This window comes from Simochromis diagramma, unplaced genomic scaffold, assembly GCF_900408965.1.
Source record: "Simochromis diagramma unplaced genomic scaffold, fSimDia1.1 OVJJ01000688.1, whole genome shotgun sequence".
Lineage (NCBI taxonomy): Eukaryota > Metazoa > Chordata > Actinopteri > Cichliformes > Cichlidae > Simochromis > Simochromis diagramma.
The window spans coordinates 3250-15927 of NW_024387262.1; the positions used below are offsets into that span (position 1 = coordinate 3250).

General features: G+C 40.9%; 1 protein-coding gene across 1 annotated transcript; it reads left to right on the forward strand.

Moving 5' to 3' along the window:
• The first annotated feature begins 3016 nt into the window (after positions 1-3016).
• On the forward strand, positions 3017-10567 carry LOC120715348 (zinc finger protein 568-like). Its single transcript, XM_040002288.1, has 3 exons — positions 3017-3298; positions 3755-3982; positions 9772-10567. The coding sequence occupies exons 1-3, from the start codon at positions 3178-3180 to the stop codon at positions 10443-10445; spliced, it is 1023 nt and encodes a 340-aa protein (XP_039858222.1). The 5' UTR covers positions 3017-3177; the 3' UTR covers positions 10446-10567.
• Positions 10568-12678: the final 2111 nt, after the last annotated feature.

Below are 12678 nucleotides of genomic sequence, written 5' to 3' on the forward strand. Positions count from 1 at the left end.
TGAAATCGACCCTTTTCTGTTTATTAAATGTACTATTGTCTGTGTTTCAAAGAAACAGAAAACACTCTAATTCACGAAGCTTTCATAATGTTTTGAGCTTTGATCTATATTTTAATGTTAAATGATAAATTCTTTATCCAGGTTTCTCCAAAGTACCAGACTTTATGTCAGGACTTGATTTTTGTTAGACTGACCTGATGAGGGCAGTATTACGCCTTTGATACTTCCAGCTTAAGATCGAAGAAGAATAGCGGAAATGACGGTCACTGAGCGCTTGCATCGCCGAGACTTGATTTGAATGTATCAGTTGTTTGTCGCAATAATGTCTTCAGTCCAGTCTTGAGAGAGGTTATCAAGGAGAGATTAACTGCTGCAGCAGAACAAATCTTCTCAGAGTTTGAAAAAACGATCGTCCGGTATGAGGAGGAGATCCGTCAGCTAAGACCGCTGGATATCAGACCCGGGATAAAGTCCGCACAATACAGGTGTGTAAATTTGTGGAGGAACTGGGGGTTGCGGGATCCTCGCGGGAATCAACTCTGCTTAGATTTTACCATGTGCGCTTCCACACTACCGTAACTTATCGACTATTTAAGCTAGAAAAGAAATCACAGGGTTACTGAAAGAAGAGAGGCTGAGTTTTACGGGGATATTTGGTGTATTACGGTAGCAATAAACCGTTGGCAAGCTACTGCTGTCTGATAGAACCAAGATTCACTAAACGTAATCCCTCGCCATTTGGGCAAGAGAGACATTTCAAACGGTTACTGAAAGACACGAAGAAGAGCTTTACGAAACTTTACGGTGCATCATTAGAAAACACGAGCAGTGACGGTCCAATCACATGTATGGAAAAGTGGCAACGCTCCAAAAAGGCCTCGAAATTTAAAAAACTGAGTGGCCATTGCTCAAAAACTTTATTGTACATATTTAGTATAGTTGATGTTGTGTTACGTTTGCTCCTGTTGAATTAATGATAGGTTTGTAGCTTGAACCTATTCGCTGGAACGTTTAAGACAATATAATTACACAGCAAGCAAGACACGAGTAGCCAAAGTTCTTCATGTTTCTCGTGCACGGGAGAGAACCGGACAAACGCCGTTCCTTCGCTTGACCCCAGTTGCTCTCGTCCGCTCCCCCGTAACACTGCTCTTTTATTGAGGTTACGTGAATATACATAGGTTCATTAACATATGACGTCTACATACAAACAAAGAGTACCGTGTGTGTGTGTGACCCCATAAATGACTTCCCTAAACCTGCTGGTCTGGAAGTCCAGCAGTTCATCTAAACAAAAGGCACTTAGCCTAAAACAGCCACGTTTATCCTACCATAAAACAATAAGAGAAGGTACGACCTCTCCCATGCTCCCAGAGTGCTCTGGAATGCAGACTATTAAGGATCAAACCTCTACCAATCTAAAACTAATTATAAAACTCTAAGCATATATAAGTAGATATTTCTAAGCATAAATGACAATCAACAATACAAAACCTGACAATATCAGTTTCCACTTAACTATAAATCTGAAAAAAACAGTCCGTTTTTTTTTCACTTTAAACTGTTGTTTCATTGCCATAACAATACAATAATGTAAAATGAGTGCCAGGGGGCAAAAGTATTCACTTTTAGTTTGATTTCTGGCCCGTTTACAGCCAAAATGACCAAAAATTACCAGGTGGCCTAAATGATGCTTGGTCAATAGCTTTCATGATCATATTCAGATCATGCTGCTGTTCATTTGTTTATTTTGTTTGTTTGCACATTTTGTGATGATCACTGGCGGTCACTTTTAAAAATTAGACCCCAGACGGCTTTAAGGTTATCAGTGTCGCCCAGTGAAAAAATGGCCAGGAGTGAATGTTTCTGTGGCAACATCTGCAAGAACGCAAGAGGCCGTGAAATAGGGCTGGGCGATATGACCCAAAATTCATATCTCGATATTTTTTAGCTGGATGGCGATATAAGATATATATCTCGATATATTTTTTTAAAGCCATAAAGTAAGAACAAAAAGAGAGTTCTTAGTCAAAGCTGTGTCCCAGATGTCACACAGGCACTTTTATTAACATAGAGCACATAAAGTATATAGAGTACATAAAATTTACTCAAAAATTAAATTATAGCATTTATTAAATAATAATGCTCCATAAATAAAAGAAAAAACATGTTGTTTTTGTGCATAACAAAAAGCTCACAATTGTGCAGTCAAAATGTAAACTAAAAGACGCTGAGCACAATAACAAAGACAGATTTCACAGCTGCTCTGTTCCCAACTTGTACTGCGTGACTGACAGCCTGGAGTTTGAAATCCGCTTCGCAACCACGTCTCTTAACAGGAGCCATTTATGGTCCTTATACACGTAGGGTAATATTACGTTGAAGCACAGTACGTATCACTCCGCGAGGCTCAGCCGTAATGCTCCAACAATCCATCAAGCGGTGCAGCTCCGTAGCTTACCAAAGTCGTACTAAAACATTTTTTTGACAGATTGCTGAGCGCCGTGTTCCACATAAAATCGGTTCGCGGCCATCAAGCACAACCAGAATTCATACATAAGGCGCGCTGTCAACTTTTGAGAAAATGAAAGGATTTTAGTCCGTGCAGCACCTCTGGGCTGCATGGCGTTAGCGTGGTTAGCTCGTTAGCATGGTTAGCTAGCTAACATGTTGACGCCGTCCAGCCCCACGCACGGGGCGATGCGCAGTAACTCGTTAACGGAGATTTGCCGTGTCCATCTTGTCGCTTCCTGCAGGTGAAGCGATGGGGGAGGAGGGGGAGTTGTGTTCAGTGAAGGAGAGGCGAGGCCGAGTAACGTTGCGTAAAGACGAAAGTGGACAAAAGAGAGGCAAACTTGCGGCTCCACAAGTATAATTATAACGTAACATAGACTATATCGATATAAAGGATATTGTCACATCTTATATCTCGTATAAAAATATATCGATATTTTTTAAAAACTCGATATATCGCCCAGCTCTACCGTGAAACCATAATCTTAGTTCTCAACTCCCTTTTAATTGTTCTTGATCTTTCTTGTGATCACATTAGTTACTGATTTCTTCTGTCCCTTTGCTGAACACGAAGGTGATCAGCAGGTCTTTGACCAGGAGAGGAGCTCCAGTCTCCACCAGCAGGACCCAGAGCCTCCACAGACTAAAGAGGTACAGGAGGAAATGTGCAGCAGTGAGGAAGGAGAGCCGCTTGAACTGAAGCAGGAGGCTGAAGAAATTGATGTGTGGACCGGAGAACAGCTGGATTTGTTGTGTAAACCTGGAGTAGAGCTGACCACAACAGGTATGTAAAACTGTAATATACAGATTTCATAATACTGAAATGAATAAGACTCATATTAAAACATCAGGCGATGATATCAGAGTTGACTCCTCAGGAAGAGAGCTCACAATGACACATGCATTACCACCTGGCATACTACCTCACCTAAGACGTGTTTTCTGTTAGCACAGTTAAATAAAAACTGGGTTTAAAATCTTCTGTTGTTTAATAAAAAACAAAAATTTCCTCCATATAGATTTAAGTCAAGTTGACCCAGAACTGTATGCAGAATGTAGAAAAATACCCACAAAGACCAAGTTGGAGTAGCGAGCTATACGCCTCATAAATTATGACTTTCTGTATGTAAACAGAATTCTTTGCTGTTCACTGCATGAGAGAGAATATTTAAATATCGCTCACATATCTGAGAGACCTGCTCACAGTGTTAATTTTTTCTTGTGTGTTGTGTCCGTCAAGACCTCCCACAGCAACATGATTGTAAGGAAAACTGTAGCCAGGAGAGGAACTCCAGTCTCAACCAGGAGGACCCAGATCTTCCAGAAACTAAAGAGGAACAGGAGGAAATCTCCCTCAATCAGGAAGAAGAGCAGCTTTCACTGAAGCCAAAAACCAAAGACGTCATCGTCTGGACTGGGCAGGAGCTGGACATCATGTGGAACCCTGAAGTAAAGTTGGAAAGAATAGGTATGCAAAACTTTAATAGACAGACTCAGTTTGTGTTAAGAAATCTAACCTCCTGTTGGATCCTTATCAGACCTCAGAGGTATGTTATAGAGACACATGGAGAATCTAAGGTCCAACTGCAATAAGGAAACATGATGTAATATTCTAAGAGCCAAAATGTCTAGCCCTCACAGTGTCGCCCTTGTCAGGACTGTCCTATGTTGGAAATAATTAAGTTGAGTACAAGAGAGAGGAAGGCACCCTACAATGAGTTGACACATCAACTTTTTAATTATTCCTGCATATACATTTTTGCCATTCATATTGTCACGAGTCTTTTCTGTCGCGAGTCCGTCTCTCTTGTTTGTTTTTGGCCCACTTTGCACCAGAAAGAGGAAACCAGTGGATAAACAACAGCAGCACATTTAAGCTTGATAAGCTGTTGTTAGAATTTATTTAATATTAATTTCTACACCAGGAGCTTTTTCTACATAGCTGACGGCTGTAACTGTGCAGGGGTGGATCTAGCAAAGTTTAGCCAGGGGGGCCGATAGGGCATTAACAGGGAAAAGGGGGCACAAAGACATACTTTTCTTTCTTATTCTCATTTAAAATGTCTAGCTTTTAATAAATAATTATCTGACACCCAATGTTTTAATTTGATGTAAAATGAATAGAAGTCCATTACTGTATATAGTAACTATTAAGTCTAATATATATATATACCTAACTAATATATAAGCTATAGTACAAATATGTAAGCTATAGTACTTTTTCCTTTGGGAAGGTACCATCTGTGCAGTCTGCAATTTTGTTGAAGAAAGATGTTGAATCTATTTAATATTTTAATATATTGAAAAATAATTGATTTCTGTGCATTTTTTTTTTTCCACACTGCATCAAATTAAGGTTGATTACGTCGATTAAGCATCATGAGGTGGAGCGTGAGGGGTGGTTCCCTATTTTTTATTTATTTATTTTTGTTGTTGCTGGGAGTTGGAACTAGGGCTGCCATGATTAGTCGACTAGTCACGATTACGTCGACTATTTAAATTGTCGACGACTGATTTATTAGTCGACGCGTCGTTTGAAGCTTTGTAAGATCACAAAAGACGCAGGAATGAGTAGTAGGATTTAAGAGTGTCATAACAGACTGAAACTGAAGATGGCAGCACTGCATGGACAAGGATGCCAGCTGCTGTTAAACCCCGAAGAAGAAGAAGAAGCTGTGTCCCATAATTCATAGCGCAGCCCAGCGCAGTTGTCAACAATGGCGGCAGCTAGTTAGTTTTAATGTTACTCTTATTATTCTTTCTAGGTCACAAAATAAACGTTTAACATATTTTCAGGCGAGAATGTAACTGTGTAAACCTCAAATATCTGCTTAGTTTATCAAGACACCACATATTTTCAAACCCGTCCGCCGTCTTTGGCTACTCAGGTTAAATATATATATATAATAGGGGTGCAACGATATTCGTATCGATATTGAACCGTTCGATACAGTGCTTTCGGTTCAGTACGCATATGTATCGAACAATACAACATTTGTAATTTATTTTATCAATTTTCCTTCTGACGATGCTGTCTGTGTTGAGCGCTCAGTGAATCTGTGTTCGACTACTCCGCCTAGGCTGCACTGTCGAGCGCAGATCCACTGAGCGCTCAACACAGACAGCATAGTCAGAAGGAAGAGCGCAGGGCACCTCCCCCACCCTCATTCAGATCTGGCGTTTGGAATTATTTTGGTTTTCATGTGACGTATGACCCTGAAGGTAAGCGAGTCATGGACTAAAGTAAAACAGTATGTTGGATGTGCCATGCAATGCTCAATTACATTGGTGTGAACTAGTGTGTTAGCGCAGTTAGCTCGTTAACTTGTTTGCCTCTAGCCCCATGCACGGAGCGATCGGCGGTAGCTCGTTAACGGAGATTTGCCGTGTTGTGGCGTTAAGGTCATTTCAACGAGATTAACCTGAAAGCACTAGTGGGAACACAACGAATATGACTGCACATTTACGCCGACATCATCCTAGTGCAAACACAAGTGGAAGCAGACAAAAAAAAGCAAGCATGCTACTAACTTTAGCCGAGTCATTTAGACAGCTGTTAGCACATGATTCTCCTTATGCTGCTGAGAATATAGCCCAGAAGAAGCGGATAGTATAGCTTTTATTTTGGAAAGAGCCATTTCTCTGTAATAAACTCTCTTTTCCAAAGATGAGTGATTCCTCAATCAGATACAGGGCTTGCAATATCGCTAGCCCGACGTCCCGGAGCTAGCGATTTTTTCAGTCGGGCTACCAAAATCTATCTCTTCCCTGCCTGTCGGGCTATTGTAGGAAAAATATATGTCAATACTTTTGCATTCTTTCAGAAATGTAGCTGGGTAATTATATCATTGGCATCGGTGAGCCACTGTCAATATGTGACATATTGAAGTCGCGTTTGAATTTGCGCTTGTTTTTTTGCTTTCACTTTGCAATCGTGCGAACTGTGTATAGAGAGCGACAGCACTGATCTGTGAGTGATGATAATTTGTGCACCAATTCCTCTGACATCGTCTTATTAATCGTTAGTTTACTATGCAAACATGACAAGTGAAATCTCCCGCAGCAAGCTTAAACATGTGAGAGGTTGATCGCGCAGAGAATCGCTGAGCTTATGTGAGTGAGCGTGTAAAAGCATTTCAGTTCTGCTGAGCCAAATAAGACAGGTCAGGGTGAAGAAGTGACAGCCAAAGAAAAGCTTACCACAAAACGGAGAAGTTATGACAAATCAGACTATAAGGCAAAAAGAAAGTGCAGCTTTATGGTTTCATGGACAAAAGAATTTCTGTGGCTGCAATATGATGAGCTAAATAACCAGGGCTGCACATAAGTGGTCCGCAGGTGCGCATTCGCTGTCAAAATAAAAAACACGCACAAGGGTTAGGGTTAAATTTAAAAACTGTACTTTTGAGTTAAAATATATATTTATAATTTTAATAAATGACAAATTAAAAAGGCATGAACATTTTATTTTGTATCGAAAAAATATCGAACCGTGACACCAAAGTATCGAACCGAACCGAACCGTGAATTTTGTGTATCGTTGCACCCCTAATATATAAGTCACTTAGATAACTTAAAAATGTTATTGTTTGGCTTTTTTTTAGTATTTTATTTGTTCCTGAGTAAATCGGTTTGGCTGAGATTAAAGTTATAGTTCTTACGCAGCTGAATAAACGTCAAGCAGACAGCTGATTATCAGAAGTGTGAGATGCTCCAGAATATACTCCGGTGTCCTGTTATATTTTAGATAGCAAGGAGCAGACGGCTGAGTTTATTAAACTTCACCGAAACAATCTGCAGATGTCATTAAAATTTAATAAACTATCATCTTGTCTTTATTTTTAGTTAGCACATACCTTAAACACTTCAAGCTGTAAGCTAATGATAGTTATATAAGAGCAGCTGGATGCTGGTGCAATAAGCTGTAGGTTTTACGTCCAATGGATGCATGATCTGATTAGTCGACTAATCGCAAAAATAATCGGTGACTAGTCGACTATCAAAATAATCATTTGTGGCAGCCCTAGTTGGAACCCTATTAGTTAGGTTGCTTAACATTTACGCTAAGTACTCTTTAAAATACCAGAATAGGGAGGATGGTGTAGGTTTGAGTTTATTAGATTGATCAGTATTGCTGAACTATGAAATTTTTTTTTTTTTGCATACAGGTATAACAGAATAGCTTTAGTGTAGTTGTTGTTTTAAACTTGAGTATGAACTTATACAAAATGCAGCAAGATATTTAAAAAAAACAGTTTTGTTGATTAAAACACACTATATCGGATTCATATCGGTATCGGCAGATATCCAAATTTATGATATCGGTATCGGACATAAAAAAGTGGTATCGTGCCATCTCTAGTTTTTGGTGTGCCACCAATTAAAACTTTTAACTCGCTCAACCCATCTGGAGTACAAAATGAACAAAGTTTGGACAAACTGCCCGAAATGCGTTGACAGAGACATTTCAGGGATTTTGACAGAACTAGAAAAATATAAAGGCTTTAAACAAGATGAGAGGTAAAACTAAGGATGTAACCAAAGCCGTGTGCCGCTTGTGGAGACGTGTCGTGCGAGCAAAGTGCTTAAACACGACTAACTTGCATGAGAACGTACGTGTCCACCATCCTGCTCAGTATGCTCGGCTATCACCAGCTTCTACAGCTCTATCAACAAGCACTTGGGCGCACTCTGAGGAGGGTGCATTTATTTGAAGATGAAAGGGGGTGCTGTTAAAACAGCACTATTTATTTATTTATTTATTAATTATTTTTTGACTCCTTCTATTAGCTCCATCATTAATAGCAAACGTACTCATGGGCAAATAAATAAATAAATTGCCCGTGTAAAAACAATCTCCTATGGGCTCAGCCTATCGTCGATAGTCTATATATGCGTTCAGTCACACAACCCTAATAGTTAGGAAGGATTTTATGTGGCGGTAAGTTCTGCATTTGCTTGTGTGCAGTCATATGGCATTATTACAGAAAAGTGTCCCATATCCTTTTTAATCAACTCCCACTATGATTTGTGGATAAATAATTCTTTAGCTTGTGTAACACGACCTTTTTCACTCATTCCCAATATGTTTTATTCATATAGGGAAATAATCCCAACAACGGTGTCCTGAAGGGGCTTTATACTGTAAGGTAAAGACTCTACAATATTAGAAAGAAACCACAACAATCGCACAACACCCTGTGTTACGTTTCCCTAAAAGGTCCGGGGGATGAGGGAAAGTAACAAAAAGTGTCCGGGTTGAAAAAAGGAGGTGGGGAGGCAAACTGGTTAAATTGAAGAGTTTTATTAATGTTTCTCTTAATAAATGGTAAATGGCCTGTATTTATATAGCGCTTTACTAGTCCCTAAGGACCCCAAAGCGCTTTACATATCCAGTCATCCACCCATTCACACACACTGGTGATGGCAAGCTACATTGTAGCCACAGCCACCCTGGGGCGCACTGACAGAGGCGAGGCTGCCGGACACTGGCGCTGCCGGGCCCTCTGACCACCACCAGTAGGCAACGGGTGAAGTGTCTTGCCCAAGGACACAACGACCGAGACTGTCCAAGCCAGGGCTCGAACCGGCAACCTTCCGATTGCAAGGCAAACTCCCAGCTCTTGAGCCACCATCGCCCCTAATAATTAAACTAAAAGAGCTGGAAAAGCCACTATCACATTTAGAAGACAACAAAACCCTGGAATTATTAGTCAGAGTAATATTTATGAGAATCTCACAGTTTTTGTTATAGCTGAATTTTTGTGTTGTTTTGAAACTGCCCCTAATGTTCGATTATCTTTTTATTTACATAAATTAGATTTCCTCCATTAAATGATACAAAAACTGAGCAGAAAGCCAGAAGTGAAGTGTTTGAGTTTAAAGTTTCCACCTCATTGATTTTCATTTTATTTTTTTCAGTCAGTTTAAAGAATTCCAGGTTTCCCTTGCAGCATGGAATGGAAAAACAAAATACTTCACGAGATTCCGGTTTGGGATAAATATTGTTAAATATTTATGTTCTTTTTTCTGAAATGTACGATTCCAAACTTAATTCGATCACAGAAGAAGGTTGTTTTTCATAGAGTTTGTATATGAGCAGCCAAAATGGTCTCACTGAGTCAGCAAAACAGCTTCTCCCCCAACATGCCTTTTATTGGCTTATCTGAGCGACATGTTTACCATGTGGAGACCTGCTAATGGCTAAGGTTACCTTGTAATTTCTAAAATATATGTTTTGTTTTTTTGTCCCTTCAGATTTTCCACAACATGACTGTAAAGAACAGGAGGATCTTTTGCAGATTAAAGGGGAACAGGAGGAACTCAGTACCACTGAAGAGGGAAAACCGTTTGTACGAAACCAAGAGACTCAAACTTTTCCTGCTCGTAAAGAAAGTGACCAGGGTGAACCAGACCTAAGTAGTGACCAGCTCCTTTCTCACAACTCTCCTGACACAGATCAGGATGAAAGCAAGGATGATAGCTTACACAGAAATAAGTTGGAGGAAATCGTATCAGAGCTGCCAGTTCAAAATTCCAAGACAGTATATTTATGTGGCACCTGTGGGAAAAAATTTAAAAGGATGGAAAACTTGAATCGACATATGAAAATTCACACAGGTGAGAAGCCACATTGTTGTAGCACCTGTGGGAAAAGATTTACTCTAAAAGCATATTTATCTGAACACATGAAAATTCACACAGGTGAGAAGCCGCATTGTTGTACCACTTGTGGGAAAAGCTTTAGTCAGAAGGGGCAGTTGAATAGTCACATGCGAATTCACACAAGTGAGAAGCCATATTTTTGTAGCATATGTGGGGAAAGATTTAATGTAGTAACAAATCTGAAAATACACATGAAAATTCACACAAGTGAGAAGCCACATTCTTGTAGCACCTGTGGGAAAGATTTAGACGGAAGTCACACCTGACTAGACACATACAAATTCATACAGGTGAGAAGCCGCATTCTTGTAGCACCTGTGGGAAAAGATATAATCGGAAGGAACATTTGAAAATGCACATGGAATGTCATACAGGTGAGAAGCCGCATTCGTGTAGCACCTGTGGGAAAAGATTTAATCGGAAGGACCATTTGAAAACGCACATGGAATGTCATACAGGTGAGAAACCACATTGTTGTAGCACCTGTGGGGAAAAATTTAGTTCTTCAGTACAGTTGAAAATGCATATAGGAAACCATACTGCGTGCCAAGTTTAATTTTTAGAAAATGTTGATGGTAAAACAAAGTGTTTGGATGTTTGGAAACTCGGCGTCTGACAAAACTTTATTTTCAAAAGGTTTTCAGAAGCTCAATTTCTATGTTTACCTGTGGACAAAAAAACTAAATAACTTTTTTCTGCCTTTTTTTTTTTTATTTGTGGGCTTTGACTTGGCTAAAGGTTCTCTTTGAACAGTGCTTGAGATACTTTTTGTCTTGATGCAAAAATAATTTCTCAAAAATACACTAGAGAATATCTGTTTAAAAAATGCCTGTGTACATATCGAGGAATGGAGGGATAGAAGTGACAAAAATGAATTGATTAAATACACCATTAAATAATTCAATTCAATGTGTCAATAAATAGGGGTTTGGGGTAAACGCTGTTTGAGTCAAAACCATTGCTTTGGCCGGGTTGCCATTCTTTTTTTTCTGGGCGTTTCTCCACACCAACAACTGGCATGTGGAAACTAACTGAACTGTACTTTGAAATACCCTGTTTGTGTGTCACCAAATACACTTTCAATATATTTTTTTAGCCAAGAATGTAGTGGTTTAATCTTCAGATATATGGCTGGTTTGTCAAGATAGAGCCTGCAGAAGTTCTTCGATGATTTCGGAGATTGCCCAGCCCAGCCCAGTCTCATGGCAAAGCCTGTGGGTGTGATAGGAATGATGTGGAATCCGGTAATTAAAGGAAGGGGAAGGGGAATTTACAGGGAATGACACTGTTAAGCAATTGATCCATTTACTCGAATTGTTTGTGACCCATATATTTATGTCAGTTAGTATCTATGTTTATATCGTACTTTTATGTGAACACCTGTTGATACCCAGCTGCTGTTTTGAGCTTTAATAATTTGGATCTAAAAAAAAAAAAGTGTAACTTTGACAGTGCTGTTTTCCATTTTGACAGGTTTGTGACATGTGATTGGTGGAAACTAGACAAAGATGCATCTAGTAATTATTTTTATCTATATGAGTCATTTGGAAGGTCCAAGCTGTCCAAAGTTGTAGAATAGCCATCCATCTTCACCCGCTTTATTCGAGGCCGGGTCGCGGGGGCAGCAGCCTAAGCAAAGAGGCCCAGACCTCCCTCTCCCCAGCCACCTCCTCCAGCTTATCCGGGGGAATACCAAGGCGTTCCCAGGCCAGCTGAGAGATATAATCTCTCCAGCGTGTCCTGGGTCTGCCCCTGGGCCTCCTCCCGGTGGGACATGCCTGGAACACCTCACCCAGGGGGCATCCTTGTCAGATGCCCGAACCACCTCAGCTGGCTCCTTTCGATGTGGAGCAGCAGCTGCTCTACTCTGAGCCCCTCCCGGATGGCCGAACTTCTCACCCTATCTCTAAGGGAGAGGCCAGCCACCCTTCGGAGGAAGCTCATTTCTGCCGCTTGTATCCGCGATCTCGTTCTTTCGGTCACTACCCACAGCTCGTGGCCATAGGTGAGGGTAGGGACGTAGATCGACCGGTAAATTGAGAGCTTCGCTTTTACACTCAGCTCCCTCTTCACCACGACGGACCGGTGCAGCGTCCGCATTACTGCAGCTGCAGCCCCAATCCGTCTGTCGATCTCCGGCTCCCTTCTCCCATCACTCGCGAACAAGACCCCGAGATACTTGGGGCAGGAACTCATCCCCGACCCGGAGTGGGCACTCCACCCTTTTTCCGGCTGAGAACCATGGCCTCAGATTTGGAGGTGCTGATCCTCATTCCCGCTGCTTCACACTCTGCTGCGAACCGTTCCAGTGCGAGCTGGAGGCCCTCACCCGATGAAGCCAACAGAACCACATCATCTGCAAAAATCAGAGATGAGATTCTGAGGCCACCAAAGCGAAAGCCCTCCGCCACTTGGCTGCGCCTAGAAATCCTGTCCATAAAAGTTATGAACAGAACCGGAGACAAAGGGCAGCCCTGGTGGAGCCCATCACCCACCGGG

Bases quoted from the DNA above. Each gene is read 5' to 3' on its own strand.
- LOC120715348 (XM_040002288.1), top strand. From the start codon at position 3,178: ATGTGCAGCAGTGAGGAAGGAGAGCCGCTTGAACTGAAGCAGGAGGCT. The intron at 3,299-3,754 runs GTATGTAAAACT...GTGTCCGTCAAG, and splicing joins AGTAGAGCTGACCACAACAG to ACCTCCCACAGCAACATGAT. The intron at 3,983-9,771 runs GTATGCAAAACT...TTGTCCCTTCAG, and splicing joins AGTAAAGTTGGAAAGAATAG to ATTTTCCACAACATGACTGT.